The 14,812-nt window shown below is 40.4% G+C and overlaps 1 protein-coding gene across 3 annotated transcripts in view; it reads left to right on the top strand.

The window, feature by feature from the left end:
• Prpf3 (pre-mRNA processing factor 3) overlaps positions 1–14,812 on the top strand; it is a 26,191-nt gene that overhangs the window by 1,486 nt on the left and 9,893 nt on the right. For all 3 annotated transcript variants that reach the window (XR_001232982.1, XM_005378686.2, XM_005378687.2), the window contains exons 2-9: positions 1,744–1,931; positions 2,766–2,896; positions 4,897–5,043; positions 8,757–8,840; positions 8,998–9,218; positions 10,429–10,735; positions 11,356–11,522; positions 12,105–12,184. Coding sequence is in view for 2 of the 3 variants with exons in the window: in XM_005378686.2 (XP_005378743.1) it covers positions 1,787–1,931; positions 2,766–2,896; positions 4,897–5,043; positions 8,757–8,840; positions 8,998–9,218; positions 10,429–10,735; positions 11,356–11,522; positions 12,105–12,184 (1,282 nt within the window). In the remaining variant the exon portion in view is untranslated. The remainder of the gene's footprint in view (positions 1–1,743; positions 1,932–2,765; positions 2,897–4,896; positions 5,044–8,756; positions 8,841–8,997; positions 9,219–10,428; positions 10,736–11,355; positions 11,523–12,104; positions 12,185–14,812) is intronic.

Raw genomic sequence — 14,812 nt, 5'->3', positions numbered from 1 at the left:
GGGGATTTAGCTCAGCGGCAAAAGCGCCTGCCTGGCAAGCGCAACGTCGTGAGTTCGGTTCCCGGTACCGGAAAAAAAAAAAAAAAAAAAAAAAGAATATAGAAGTTAACTGGGTATGGCGGCTCACACTTGTAATTCCAGCATTCAGGAGGCTGAGGCAGGAAGATCACCATGAGTTTGAGGTCAGCCTGAATTACAGAGTGAGATCCTCTCAAAAAAAGGTAGAAATTAATCAGACTGTAGCTTTTAGAAGAAGAGATGTCTTAAAACATCTTGAAAGATTGATTCCCAGATCACAGTGTGATGAGTGGCAATCCTAAGAGGTTATCTTAGAAGTTGAGGTCAGTTCAGTTTGTTGACTATTACACAGTATAGTCAATAAATAAACGTTGTTTTTTTGTTTTTTTCCGGTACTGGGAATCGAACTCATGACCTCATGCTTGCCAGGCAGGCGCTGTGCCACTGAGCTAAATCCTCAGCCCCCTGTCAATAAATAAATGAATAAAATCTCAGTGCTTGGCTGGCTGTTTGAAGATTTGAGGAGGAGATCAAATGTAAATGTGAATAACACTGAAATTTTATACCAACTTGCATTCAAAAATAAAGATCTATCAGCCTTTATGATACTGTTTCTATGCTGAGCTAAAAAATAAAAGAATAAAGGTAAAAAGAGAATACAAGATGAAAGTATTCTTGTGAGCTGAGCGATTACTCTTATCAAGTGAGCTGTCAAACTATTGAGCATGAGACAGAATTATCTGTTTATAGAATTCCCACTGTTATACATGAAAAATTAGAGAAGTGTGATAGAACATTCTCACGGATTCTGAGATTTTATACCTGTTAGCTGACATGGATAGACCTTTCTTAGAGAGAAACCCAAGGTCAGAGCTGGGTTAGGCAATACCAGCTTAGAAAGTAGGAAAAAAAGAAAGGCTTTCCTTTGGATGAACTTTGTTATTTCTTCAGTCTTGGGAGTTGAACTCAGGAACTGCAACTGCCCTACTATTGAGCTCCATCCCCAACATTTTATTTTATTGTATTTTGTGATAGAGTCTGGCCAGGTTTGCCTGGGCTGGCCTCAAAATGGTGATCCTCCTGTGTTAGTCTCCCACGTAGCTGCAATTACAGGCATGCACCACCATGTCCAGCTTCGATGGACTTTTTGTCTTGTTTTAATGTTAATGTTCATCAGGATCAAAAATGAAGCTAGAGGGCTGGGGATATAGCTCAGCAGCACAAGCGCCTGCCTAGCAAGCGCAGGGTCCTGAGTTTGATTCCCAAAAACAAAAAAAGAAACTAGAGCTGGGCATGGTGGCACACACTTGTAATCCCAGCACTCAGGAGGCTGAGGTATGAGGATTGCTGAGAGTTCAAGGCCAGCCTGGGCTACAAAGTGAGCTCAAGACCAACCTGAACTGCATAGCGAGACCTTGTCTGAAAAAGACAAAAAAAGAAGCTAGAACTCATTTTTCAGACTAGGTTATTCTCAAAGATTGTTATCCCACAGATGTCATTGATTGGTGCTTAACTGAGTTAGGATTAAAAATTAAATGGAATTTATTTCTTTTGCTTTGGAGTCTAGTTCTCAGGGAAAATATTTTCCTTCAAATGAAGTAGAGGAACTTGTTTATGGATTGAGAGTAGAGGTGGAGTAGGCATTCCAGATATACTAAGCATTGTCCTGGATATTTTTAATTTTTTCCTATTCTCTAATTTAACTCTTTCCTGGTTTCTTTTTAGGTGTAGAGTCCTGTTTGAGCTGTCATTCTCCTTTTCTGGGAAAATGGCACTGTCTAAGAGGGAGCTGGATGAGCTGAAACCATGGATAGAGAAGACAGTGAAGAGGGTACTGGGCTTCTCAGAGCCCACGGTGGTCACAGCAGCGTTGAACTGTGTGGGGAAGGGCATGGACAAGAAAAAGGCAGCTGGTATGTATGGCTCTTTTGATGTAACCTACAGGATGATCACAAATACTGCTTTGAACATTCCCAAATTCTCCCTTTTAGGAGCACCTAAGGAAAGGTCAGGCCCACGTTTTATTTTGCATTATAATAGAAATAATTTAAATAATTAATATTTCTACATTGCTCATTTTTTGTATTACTTGTGGAATATTTTGAATCTCAGACTGATTCTCTGACCGCCATACTTAGTCACCTATGTTAGATTCACTCAGGAAATATGCTAAAATCAGAGAGGTGTATTCAGATTCAGTTTGACACCACAGCATAAGGAAGTCTTTATAAAGTACATTTAAAAAGTTCGTGGAAGCTGGATGTGGTGGTGCATGCCTGTAATCCCAGCACTTGGGAGGCTGAGGCAGGAGGATTATTTCGATGAGCCTGGGCTACAAAGTGAGTTCAAAGCCAGCCTGAACTGCATAGTAAGACCCTGTCTCAAAAAGACTAAAAAAAAAAAGTTCATTGAGATAGTTGCTACTACTGTACTAATCTACAACTTGCTATTTGGGAAAATTTTGAGTGGGTTCATCTTAAACTCCAATGCTCAACTTAAACAGGTTGTGATGGCTATGCTGCTTCTCATTCCAAAAATCAATTATAACTGTATTTTTACTTTACACAGCATGGTTATTTAATGTAACAATTTATGGGAATGCCACAGAGAACTTTAAAAAGAAAATGTCCCTCCTTCCTGTGGATAAAATTCCAGTACTAGTGTTACATGCCTAGTTATGTTACATGCCTAGTCCTGGACTCTATACTCTAACCTTTTCAATCCTACCACCTCTTTTTTCATGTCAGACCATCTGAAACCTTTTCTTGATGATTCTACACTTCGATTTGTGGATAAACTGTTTGAAGCTGTAGAGGAAGGCCGAAGCTCCAGGCATTCCAAGTCTAGCAGTGACAGGAGCAGAAAACGCGAGCTAAAGGTAGGTTTCAGTTCGGCATCTAATAAGCTCAGAAATGTTTGGATAACAAAGTTGAATTTACCTGGCTCACACATTTATATTTACCATTAGAATACCTAATGTTCAAGAGAGGTCCTTAGACTAAAGTAGAGGAGGTGAATTTGTATTATCACCATCTTATGGTGATGCACTAAGTTCATTTGAAATATTTCAAGAATTAATAGGAAGCTTAGTCCTGTTTTCATGAGTTAGGAGTTTTGGTGCTCATGTTTCTCCACCCCCCCCTTACTAGTACATATAAATTGATTGCTCTAAGATTTTGTATCTTTTGATTTATTTGAAATTTACTAAGTTGCTTCAGAATGTGACTCCATTGCTACCTAAATTGTAGATCTCACTACAATTTGTAGATAGGTTTCTTTGCATTACACTTGTAGATAGGATACCTAAAAATTATTGCATACTCTTGAGAGCTTAGCATTTTCTATATAGTATATTGCAGATCATCTGGCCCCATGGGGTACAAAGTGGCTGGCAATATTCTTTCCTACTACACTTTGTATTCAGTTTTACTGATTGGTTGTGGCCTTTTTCAGTTTTAGCAGTGTCAATTAGCTGATCTCTCTCTCCTATTTCACTCAAGTAGCCAATCTCTATCACATTTACCTCTGTCTCTTTTTTAAAAATGTTTCTGTGGTTCACATCAAACCTTCAAAGTGCTTTTGGTACCTTGGCTATCCCATTGATTTCCAGAGACACAGAGTTGCTTAGCAATGTCTGCTTGGTTCTTTGGCTAGGCTATTGAACCAATAAAAAGAAATTCTTGTGCCTTTTATTCTTAGAGCATTGTAGGGTGATCAGAGGACTGAGAGATAGTCCTTCCCTTTACAAAAAAATTGGCAATTCAAAAAGATGGAGGGTACAATAAAATATAGTCACAAGTTTTAAAATCTGAGTAGCTGTTCCATATAAATTTTAGGGTTGATTATAGAATTTCAAACTTACACTAAGTTTTGTTACTTAAGGGGGAGTAATTAATCCACCATATACACAGATCTGTACATGAAGATTATATTAGGATAAGGCGTGCCACTGTGTAAGTGCGGAGACCATGCTATGAGCAAAGTAACTACACTGGGTGGGATTAGTAAAAATGGTTTCTCAAAGGAGGTGTCTAGATAGCCATGGGATATGGGTCCCATTTTTGGTCCATTCAGGTCCCCACTCCACACAATATATTATGGGAGAGTCCTTTTTCTTGAACTGTAGGAGTTCCAGGAAGCGCTCGCCCCTGGCCGAGGATATGTCCTTGCAAAACACGAGCCCTCCTAGTGAAGAGGGGATGTCACCCAAAGCCTACCACCGGTGTGTACATTTGCTTTTTCCCATTGTCCCTTCCAGTTGGCCACTCTTGGTCCTGTTAAATTCACCTTGCAAATTAGCCTATTTGAGTTCCCATTGGTGAGAATAAAGCATTACTGGGGAATACTGAGAAAGAGAAAGCCCCTGTCCTGGAAGAGCTGAGTTGGGAGAAACTACCACCACTGAAAGACCTAACACTCGGCAAACAGTATTAACAATGTAGCTTAACCTAATATGAACCAAGCTCTTAAGTGCTAAGAAGATGTGAAACAAAAGTTTGATCTGAGTGGTTAAGGTTCTAATGAGGAAAACTTCCTGGAGGAGGTGAGTTTTAGATAGGATTTGGAATAAGGGTTGTGGAAAAGTTGAGGAAAAGCTTTATAAATGTGGGCAGTAGCATTTGCAAAGGCCTTGAGATGGGAACCTTTATGAGAAGATGGGGATAAAGTTTGCTTGACTGCAGTAGGAGAACAATGAAGTTGAGTGAAATGGTCCACTTGGTGGAGAGTCTAGAAGACCCTGCTTCTGGCAAGTAGTTATTTGCAAGGTTGCATCCTATTCCCCTGGGGAAACCACAGAATGCTGGTAGGGGCTAGAATAATTCTTCCCTTCTCCCCAAGGAGAGGGATACAATTTTTTCTCATCTTGGGTTTCTTTAGGAGGTGTTTGGTGATGACTCTGAAATATCCAAGGAATCATCAGGAGTAAAGAAACGACGAATACCCCGTTTTGAAGAGGTAGAAGAGGAGCCAGAAGTGATCCCTGGACCTCCATCTGAGAGCCCTGGCATGCTGACTAAGCTCCAGGTTAGTTATGAGGGACTGGAAGCACAGTGATTTCGTGAGTTGAAATGAGAGGAACATGGGTCCGTTCTTACTGTGATCTTGATTTGAAATAGTGTTTAGTATTTTGGGAAGTTTTTATTTCCTGCTTTACATTTTAACATTCCTTAATTTAACCAGGAATATTCCAGTTGAGGATTACTGAAATTGTGTTTACTGAGTACCTACCATGTGTCAAACAAATGTATTACATTGTTTATCCAATATCTGCTTCATTGGGTCATTGGGAAAATTAAATGAAAGGATCAGAATTCAGTTTGTTGCTGGGCATGGTGACACAGCCTATACAGTATGTCCCTCACTTACGAATGAGTTCTGTTCTAGGAGAATATAAATAAGTTGGATCCCATAAGTCCAACAAAGTGAGTCTTACACACTTCTGAACAAATATACAATGTAAAGCATAAGAGAACCAGCATACACTCAAAAATACTGTAAATAAACTATTTTTACTTTTACTGTTACCTTAAAATGGTAAGGTAGACACATGAGCTACTTTACAATTTGTTCACATCTACAAATGATTATAATTCGAGGTCCCTTTCTGTGAAAATTAGCAACTTGAATGTTCATAAATCAGGGATTTACTGCTATCTCTGAGTCAGAAGGGTAATAAATTCTAGCCCCACATGAGCAAATTAGAAGACTGTCTCCAAGTAAAAAGGTGGGTGAGGGGAGATGCAGTTCAGCATGAAGACTGCTTTCAATTCCCAAGATGTCACCAAGAAAAAAAAAAAAAAAATTGCTGGACATGGTGGCACATGCCTATAATTCCACCACTTGGGAGGCTGAAGCAGGGGACTCACCTTGAGTTTGAGGCCAGTCTGTTCTACATGTTGAGTTCAAGGACACCCTGAACTATGTAGTGAGATCCTGTCTCAAAAACTAAAAAAAACACCAAACAAGCCAAAAAATTCATTTTGAATACACAAAAGAATTTTTCAGATATGGAAAGAACATATAACCTATTTATAAATAATTTCAAGTTGACTTGTATTTAACAAGTGTTTTTCCTTTTTTTTGTGGGGGGGGTGTTTCCAGTACTGGGAATCGAACTCACGACCTCGAGCTTGCCAGGCAGGTGCTATGCTGCTGAGCTAAATGCCCAGCCCCTAACAAGTGTTTTTAAGATGAATACTGTTCAACAATTTTGATACTTTATAAGCAATAAATACTTCATTAACCATTTTTAAAAACTGGGGCCAGGTATAGTGCCACACACCTATAATCCCAGCACTCTGAGAGGATGAGTCAGGAGAATTACAAGTTTGAGTCCAACCTGGGCACTTTAGCAGCTTAGTCAAAATTAGAAAAAAAAAGTGGGTGGAATTTAGCTCAGTGGTGCAGCACGTGCCTGGCAAGCGTGAGGTCCTGAGTTTGATTCCTCCTAACCACCCCTGTCGAAAAAGGAGGGGCTGGGAATGTAGCTCAGTGCAGAGATCTTCCGTTCAGTCTCTAGTACAGGACAGAAAAATTTAGGGGAGGATAAAGTAGTTATGAAAGTTTGTAGCAGGGATAGAATATATACAATTATATGGATGGATGGATTTTATATGTATGGTATTCTTAGAAGAAAAAGAATTAGGATTTTTTTTAATATAAAGAATGAGGATGGAAGAATTCAGTCCCCCTTTTTATTTATTTATTTATTTATTTATTCATTCATTCATTCATTCATTTATTTATTTATTTTGAGGCTGGGTCTCCCTGTGTAGCCCAGACTGGCCTCAAACTCATGGTGATCTCCTGTCTTAGCCTCCCACGTGCTGGAATTACAAGCATATGCCTCGACACCCAGATTCCCTTTTTTTTTTTTTTTAACAGTACTGGGAATCGAACTCACAACCTCGTGTTTGCCAGGCAGACGCTGTGCCGCTGAGCTAAATTCCCAGCCCCCAAGATTCTCTTTTATTAATTTAAAAACTTTTAAATAAGCCAGGTGTGATGGCACATGCCTATAACTCCAGCATCAGGTAGGCTGAGAGGCAAGAGGATTGCTGTGAGTTAAAGGCCAGCCTGGGCTGCGAAATGAGTTCAAGACAAGCCTGAGCTACATAGTGAAACCTTGTATCAAAAAACAATGAAAAAAAATCAAAAACTTTTGAATGGTATAAATATATCACCTACTCAAGAAGGATGTTAAAAGCAAATTTAAAGAAAAAAAAAACTTGAAGCCAGGTATGGTGGCACATGCCTGTAATCCTAGCATTAGGGAGGTTGAAGCAGGAGGGTTGCTATGTGTTATATGTTCAAAGGGCCGGCCTGCATTATATAGTGAGCTCAAGGCCAACCTAAACCTCATCGTGATGGGCTGGGGATTTAGCTCAGCGGCAAAGAGCCTGCCTGGCAAGCGCAAGGTCCTGAGTTCGATACCTGGTATGAGAAGAAAGAAAAAAAAAAAATTAACCTCATCATGAGACCCTGTCTAAAAAAAAAGAAAAACAAAGAAGAGCACTACCACCGATTTGTAGTGCAGACTGGCCTTGAAACCATGGCCACTTGGCCTGCACTCTCAGTTTTACCACTCTGGGAGGCTGAGGCTGGAGAATTTCAAGTTTGAGCCCAACCTGAACAATTTAGGAATTTATGGACAGTCTATCTCAATGAATGAATGAATGAATGAATGATGGGCTAGAGATGGAGCTCAGGGTTCAGTAAAGAGTACCACAAAAAAGAAAGATAAAAACATTGAAAGGGAATAATTTGTATGGGTTTTGTTGGGAGGTTTGCATGCATTATTTACATGTTCAAAATAGCCCTGTAAAGTAGGTAGTAGGTATTATTTTCCTTCCTTTACGCATTGGGAGGCTTAGAGATTAAGTACCTGTTCAACACAGGTAGGATCTGACAGAGTTAAGAATCATACTCAGAAAGGGTGAGGTGGGGGTTGACAGGAGGAGAGGGGAATGGACGAAGAAAGAAGAATCAAGATATATTTGTACAGGGCCGGGTGTGGTAGCTCATGCCTGTAATCCCAGCACTCGGGAGGCTGAGGCAGGAGGATCGTTGCAAGTTCGAGGCCAGCCTGAACTGCATAGCGAGACCCAGTCTCAAAAAGACAAAATAAAAAAAAAAAAGATATATTTGTACAGATAACAAATTCCCTCTGATGAATTGGGAATCATTATGTGTATCAAGAGGGTACTGTAAAATTAAATAAAAAGAATCGGGGTGGTTCATGCCTGTAATCCCAGCACTTGGGAGGCAGAGGCAGGAGGATCATTGTGAGTTTGAGGCCAGCCTGGGCTAAAAAGTGAACTCACGGTCAGCCTGACCTGCATAGGGAGACCCTGTCTCAAAAAGACAAAAAAATAGAATCATACTCAAGTTTGTGTCTTAAATCACCAGACTACGTTACTGTCTAACTATATACCAATCCTGCCTTGAGAAGAAAGTTGAAAAATTCTAATGCTCAGCTCTGTAGGCTTGTGTTTACTGTATTTTCTAGTTTTTGTGCAGGAAGAGTATGTTGGAGTCATTTGGGAATTTTTAGGCAAATCTGAGTGTGTTTTGGGTTTAGCAACTGTTTAGGAGAAACAAAAAAGAGGGCTGGGGATATAGCTCAGCGGCACAGCACTTGTCTGGCAAGTGTGAGGTCGTGAGTTTAATTCCCAGTACCGCAAAAAAAAAAAAAAGAGAAATTAACACCTGTTCAATTTTTCCTACTTGGAAACTAGATTAAACAGATGATGGAGGCAGCAACACGACAAATCGAAGAGAGGAAAAAACAGCTGAGCTTCATTAGCCCCCCGACACCTCAGGTACTGTGGCCACATTACTCTTCACATTTCTTGTCATCCATTCAAATGAGAGTTCAAAAGATTCCCCTCTACAGTCATCTACCATAGTCTGTGTGGGGTATATGTGTGTGTAGATCTGTCTGTCTATTTTAATCCCTTTGACTTCTCTCTCTGACAGCCAAAGACTCCTTCTTCATCTCAACCAGAGCGACTTCCGATAGGCAACACTATCCAGCCTTCCCAGGCTGCCACTTTCATGAATGATGCCATTGAGAAGGCAAGGAAAGCAGCTGAACTACAAGCCCGAATCCAGGCCCAGCTGGCACTGAAGCCAGGCCTCATTGGCAATGCCAACATGGTGGGCCTAGCTAATCTCCATGCTATGGGCATTGCTCCTCCGTGAGTATAGATTCATGGAATCTTTTGTTATATTTGAAGCTTGAGAAGTAGTAAGTATCTTTGAATGTTACTCATTCTGTGTTTTCAGAGAGCCTAAAGTACCTCTTACAGTTTCTCTCTTTTTCTTTTTTTTTTTTTTGTGTGTGTGTGTTTTTGAGACAGGGTCTCACTATGCAGTTCAGGTTGGCCTTGAACTCACTTATGTAGCCCAGGCTGGCCTCAAACTCTCAACGATCCTCCTGCCTCAGCCTCCCGAGTGCTGGGATTATAGGCATGCGTTGCCACTCCCAGCATTATAGTTTCATATTTTATGTGATCTGTAAATGCTGATTGAATTTCTTGGCTTCCTTATTTTAGAGTTTATTATCTTTTTATAATTGATAGAACTGAGAGTTCCATTATTTGTCTAGTATTGGAGCTAGCAGCAGAACCAGCCCCTGAGTTTTTCATTCAGGGCTTTATCTGTTAAACAGCATTTGAGTAAGAACATATCTAAGGATTCACTACAACTGGGCAAAGATACTAGACTTTAGGTTTAGTGTTTCTGATTGGTCTGGCAGCGCATGACTGACTCAAGAATTTAAGACTAGGAGGTGAGTATGTTGCTCAATGGTAGAGTGCTTGCCTAACATCCTAGCCCTGGATAAAATTCCCAGTACTGCAGAAAGAAAAAAAAAAATCAGTAGTAAAAATTGACAAGATTACAAAATCTCTTCAATATAATTTATAAATTAATTTTATTTGATTACACTTTATTTTTTTTTTATTTTTTTATTTTTTCTGGTAGCGGGAATTGAACTCACTACCTCATGCTTGCCAGGCAGGCGCTGTGCTGCTGAGCTAAATCCCCAGCCCCTTGATTACACTTTAAATATGCAGTTTGCTGTGTGGTGTGTGTGTGTGTATGTGTGTGTTTTGCAGTGCTAGGGACTGAACCCAGGGCACTACACATGCTAGGCAAGTGCTGCACTACTGAGCTACATCCCCAACTCCAAGTTGATGTTTTTACATTTAATCTTACCCAAAAGGCTGAGACTCAATCCAGTATGATGTTTTCAGTCAAAATTTTATTATTTATTGATGAGGTGGTCCTCCCTAGAGTTATTTTACATAGTTGTTTTATTGGGTTTTACTCTGTCTTATTTTCTCTTCTTTTTTTGATTGCATTATTGTTCCATGTAGAAATTCTTTGTTGTGGTCTATTTTTCAGGAAAGTAGAGTTAAAGGATCAAACAAAACCTACGCCACTGATCCTAGATGAGCAAGGTCGCACTGTAGATGCAACAGGCAAGGAGATTGAGCTGACGCACCGCATGCCTACACTGAAGGCCAATATTCGTGCTGTGAAAAGGGAACAGTTCAAGCAACAGCTCAAAGAAAAGCCCTCAGAAGACATGGAGTCCAATACTTTTTTTGACCCCCGAGTCTCAATTGCCCCTTCACAGCGCCAGAGACGCACTTTTAAATTTCATGACAAGGGTAAATTTGAGAAGATTGCTCAACGATTACGGACGAAGGTACCTGGCTTAGAGTATAACACAGAGTTTAGAAGAATTTAGAAAGCTGACAGACAGGAAAGTACTATAAATTCATTTCTATTTTGGTGAATTAGATAAATGGGGATTTAAAGCAGGTATTTCATTTTTTAAATACTATATTTATTCCTGGAATACTTGATTTTTGCTGATTTCTCTTCCTAATTGCTTCCTACTTAGGTGAAAATAAATTGAATTTGAAATTTTTCATGTACAATAACAGTGGAGAGAAATAATTCATAACTTTTTGAGTGACTAAGAAAAACTAGCCTGGTATTAATATTTGCTGCAGACAGTCTACCTGCCTGGGAGAGCTGAATTGATTGTATATTCAGTTTGTTTTGCCTTCTTTTTCTTCCAAAGTGAGGATTTCATTGAATTTCATTTCTGCATGTCTGCTACAGGCACTGAGGGTGAAGTGGAAGGGATAGGGGTGAGAGGTATGTAAGTAAAGGATAAAATAAAGCAGAGTGCCTCTTTTTTCCTAAATTTTCATCAGGTGAAGTCATATTATATGTAAAGTTCTACAAGGGGTATTAAAAATTTGGGGTTCTACAAATTAGGTATCCCCAATTTATCTTCCTCTCTTGGTTTATGTTTAGGCTCAACTGGAAAAGCTACAGGCAGAGATTTCACAGGCCGCTCGAAAAACAGGCATTCATGCTTCAACTAGGCTTGCCCTCATTGCCCCTAAGAAAGAGCTAAAGGAAGGGGATATCCCAGAAATTGAGTGGTGGGACTCTTACATCATACCCAACGGCTTTGACCTGTGAGTTTGTTAGTTAATACCTCTGAGTATGGCTGTACTTGTTTTTATGTTTGCAGTACTGAGAGTTGAATCTAGAGCCTTTACACTGAGCTACATCCACGACCTTTTTGTAGTTTTTATTTTGAGACAGGGTCACATTAAGTTACTAAGTTGCCTAGGCTGGGCTTGAACTTGCAGTTCTCTTGCAGCAGCCTCCCACAGTTTTGTTGTTATAGGCATGTGCAACGATATCCAGCAGTCTTAGTTTTGTCTTACCCTTTCTTTTTCAACCACTGTCTGTAGGTCTTATTTCTACCAAAGAAAGGACATGTTACTGATGTGATAGGCTGTCTGTCAGTGGTGTTGGGATAGAAAAAACATTGGGAATGACCGGTGTGGAGGGTGCATTCAGCCTTAGTGGGACACAGTTCTCATCCTAAAAATTAAGTGTAATTTAATTATGTATTATAGATACGTAAGTGCTAAAAACATTAAAACACATTATAGAGAATTATTGGGGTTTTTTCATTGTTTTTCTGAGACTCCTCTGTTGGCATCATCTCTACCCACACATGCTGTTCTTTCTCCTTCCTCCAATTTTAGTACAGAGGAAAATCCCAAAAGAGAAGATTATTTTGGAATCACAAATCTTGTTGAACATCCAGCCCAGCTCAATCCTCCAGGTAATGTACAGGTCACTTAAGGCTGTAGACACTTAGAACCCATCCGGTAGAATGTAGCTACACCTACAGTCTTGCACATCCCCACTGAACACCTGCCCGCCTTTGATCTTTGTCTTCAGTCTTTACCTTTTTTTTTCTTGTGGCAGTACTAGGGGTTGAATCCAGGGGTTCACACATGTGAAGCAAGTGATTTACTACTAAGATATATCGCCATCTCATTTTTAAATTTATTTTTTCCCATACTAGAGATTGACCCTAGAGCTTTAACACTGAGCTACGTCTCCAGCCATTTTTATTTTGAGACAGGGCCTCACCATGTCTCTAAATTATACAGCCTAAACTCAGATTTACAATTCTCACTGGGCGTAGTGGCACATGTCTGTAATCCCAGCACTTGGGAGGCTGAAGCAGGAGGATCACTGCGAGTTTAAGACCAGCCTAGGCTACAAAGTGACCTCAAGGCCAGCCTGAACTGCATAGCCAGACCCTGTCTCAAAAAGACAAAAAACCAACCAAACATACAATTCTCTGGACTCAGCCTCTCAGAGTGTTGAGCATACAGGGGTGTACCACTATGCCTGGTTTTTCCTTTCCCTTTTGCATTTCGCAGCAAAAGTCTGTATGGGTTCAGTCCAAAAAAAAGGTTTTAGCCTGGCATGGTGGTGCATGCCTGTAATCCCAGCATTCAGGAGGCTGAGGCAGGAGGATTGTTGCGAGTTCAAGGGCAGCCTGGGCTACAAAGTGAGCTCAAGGTCACCCTGAACTGAACAGTGAGAACCTGTCTCAAAAAGACAAAAATAAAAGAAAATAAAAAACAAAAAAAAGGTTTTAGTTGTGACTGTGGTTTCAGCTAGCTGAATGCTTTGGGTAAGTCATTTAGAACCTTGAGAGTTTCCTCATATGTGGATATAGCTATCTCTGATATGTCTTCAAGATTTATGTGGATGGGGCTGGGGATTTAGCTCAGCGGCACAGTGCTTGGCTGGCAAGCATGAGGTTGTGAGTTCGATTTCCGGTACCGGAAAAAAACCAAAAAAAAAAAAGATTTATGTGGATCAACCCAAGCATGATGGTGCATGTCTGTAATCCCAGCACTCTGGGAGGCCAAGGCAGGAGCATCATAGGTTCAAGTCCAGCTTCAATTTAGCAGAGTCCTGCCTCAACAATATAAAAGGCCTGGGGATGTAGCTCATTGCAAGACATCTGGGTTCAATCCCCCATATCCCCCCCCCCAAAGTTATGTTGATCATGAATGATTTAATCTCTTTCACCAGACTTGGGATGAATAAGTAGATAATATCCTAATTGGTAAATTTGCTTGACATTTTCTTTACTAAGTTTAGAAAAATAAAGACTTTGAAGTACAGGTTAAACATTCATATCTGACCCACCTCCCCTGCAAAAAAACATTCACATCTGAAATGCCTGAGATCAGGGCCGGGGATATAGCCCAGTGGCATAAGCGCCTGCCTGGCGAGTGTAAGGTCCTGAGTTAGATTCCCGGCACCAAAAAAAAACAAAAAAAAAAAAAAAAAAAAAAAAATGAAATGCCTGAGATCGGAGCATTTCAGATTTCCTGGTTTTTCAGATTTTGAAATATTTGTATAAAATTTTTCTTTTTTCTTGGGTGCTGGGGATTGAACTCAGGACCTTGTGCTTGGCAAGCAGGTGCTTGTGCTGCTGAACTGTATCCCCAGCCCCTTAAACTTTGTAATGGAGCTCCCACCTCCCCCTTTTTGGCGATACTAGGGAGAGTTTCTTTAAGTCACCAAATTGTGCAGGCAGGCCTCTAATTTCAGTCCTCTTATCTCAGCCTCCCAGCGTGTACAAGAGTGGGCTACCACTCCTCTGCTGCCAGTTGAGTTTTTCTAATCCAAAACCCCAAAATGTGCTAAAAAGTTCTTAAGGTTTTGGTTTTTTTGAGAAAGGGTTTCACTATATAGTTCAGACTGGCCTTAACTCACTGTGTACCCTAGGCTGACCTTAAACTTTAGGTGCTTCCACCCGCCCCGAGAGTGCTGGAATTACAAGTATGCACCACCATGTCCAGCCCAAGTTTTGGATTTTGGACCATGGTATCTTTAGGATTTTCAGGTTAGGGGCATTCAACCAGTGACACAAGTTGTAATGATCACTGAATTTTACTTAACCAGATACTACCTGTCATCACTGTGATTTATTTGAAGGATGTAAAGATTTTATTTTTGTTGTTTTGTTTTGTTTTGTTTTGTTTTTCTGAGACAGGGTCTCGTTCTGTAGTCCAAGCTGGCCTTAAACTCACTGTGTAACCAAGGCTGGCCTCAAACTCATGGCCATCTTCCTGCCTCATCCTCTTGAGTGCTAGATTGTAGGCATGCACTGCTATTGCCCAGCTGGCTTTTAATTATTAATTAAAACTCTTCTGCAAGTCTAGAGGATTTTTCTCATTCTCTGTGACTCCAAAATTATAAATGTTGTTATCTAGGCAAGTGACTTTTAAGATGTATTCCATAGAAACATTGAGGTACAAAAGGTAGGATCTTAATGGATTCCCTGCTGGGCATGGTGGCACATGTCTGTAATCCCAGCACTTGTGAGGCTGAGGCAGGAGGATCATTGCAAGTTCGAGACCAGCCTGGGCTACAAAGT

Source organism: Chinchilla lanigera, unplaced genomic scaffold (genome assembly GCF_000276665.1).
Source record: "Chinchilla lanigera isolate Chin_1 unplaced genomic scaffold, ChiLan1.0 scaffold00012, whole genome shotgun sequence".
Taxonomy (NCBI): domain Eukaryota; kingdom Metazoa; phylum Chordata; class Mammalia; order Rodentia; family Chinchillidae; genus Chinchilla; species Chinchilla lanigera.
This window is presented reverse-complemented; position numbering and strand designations above follow the sequence as displayed.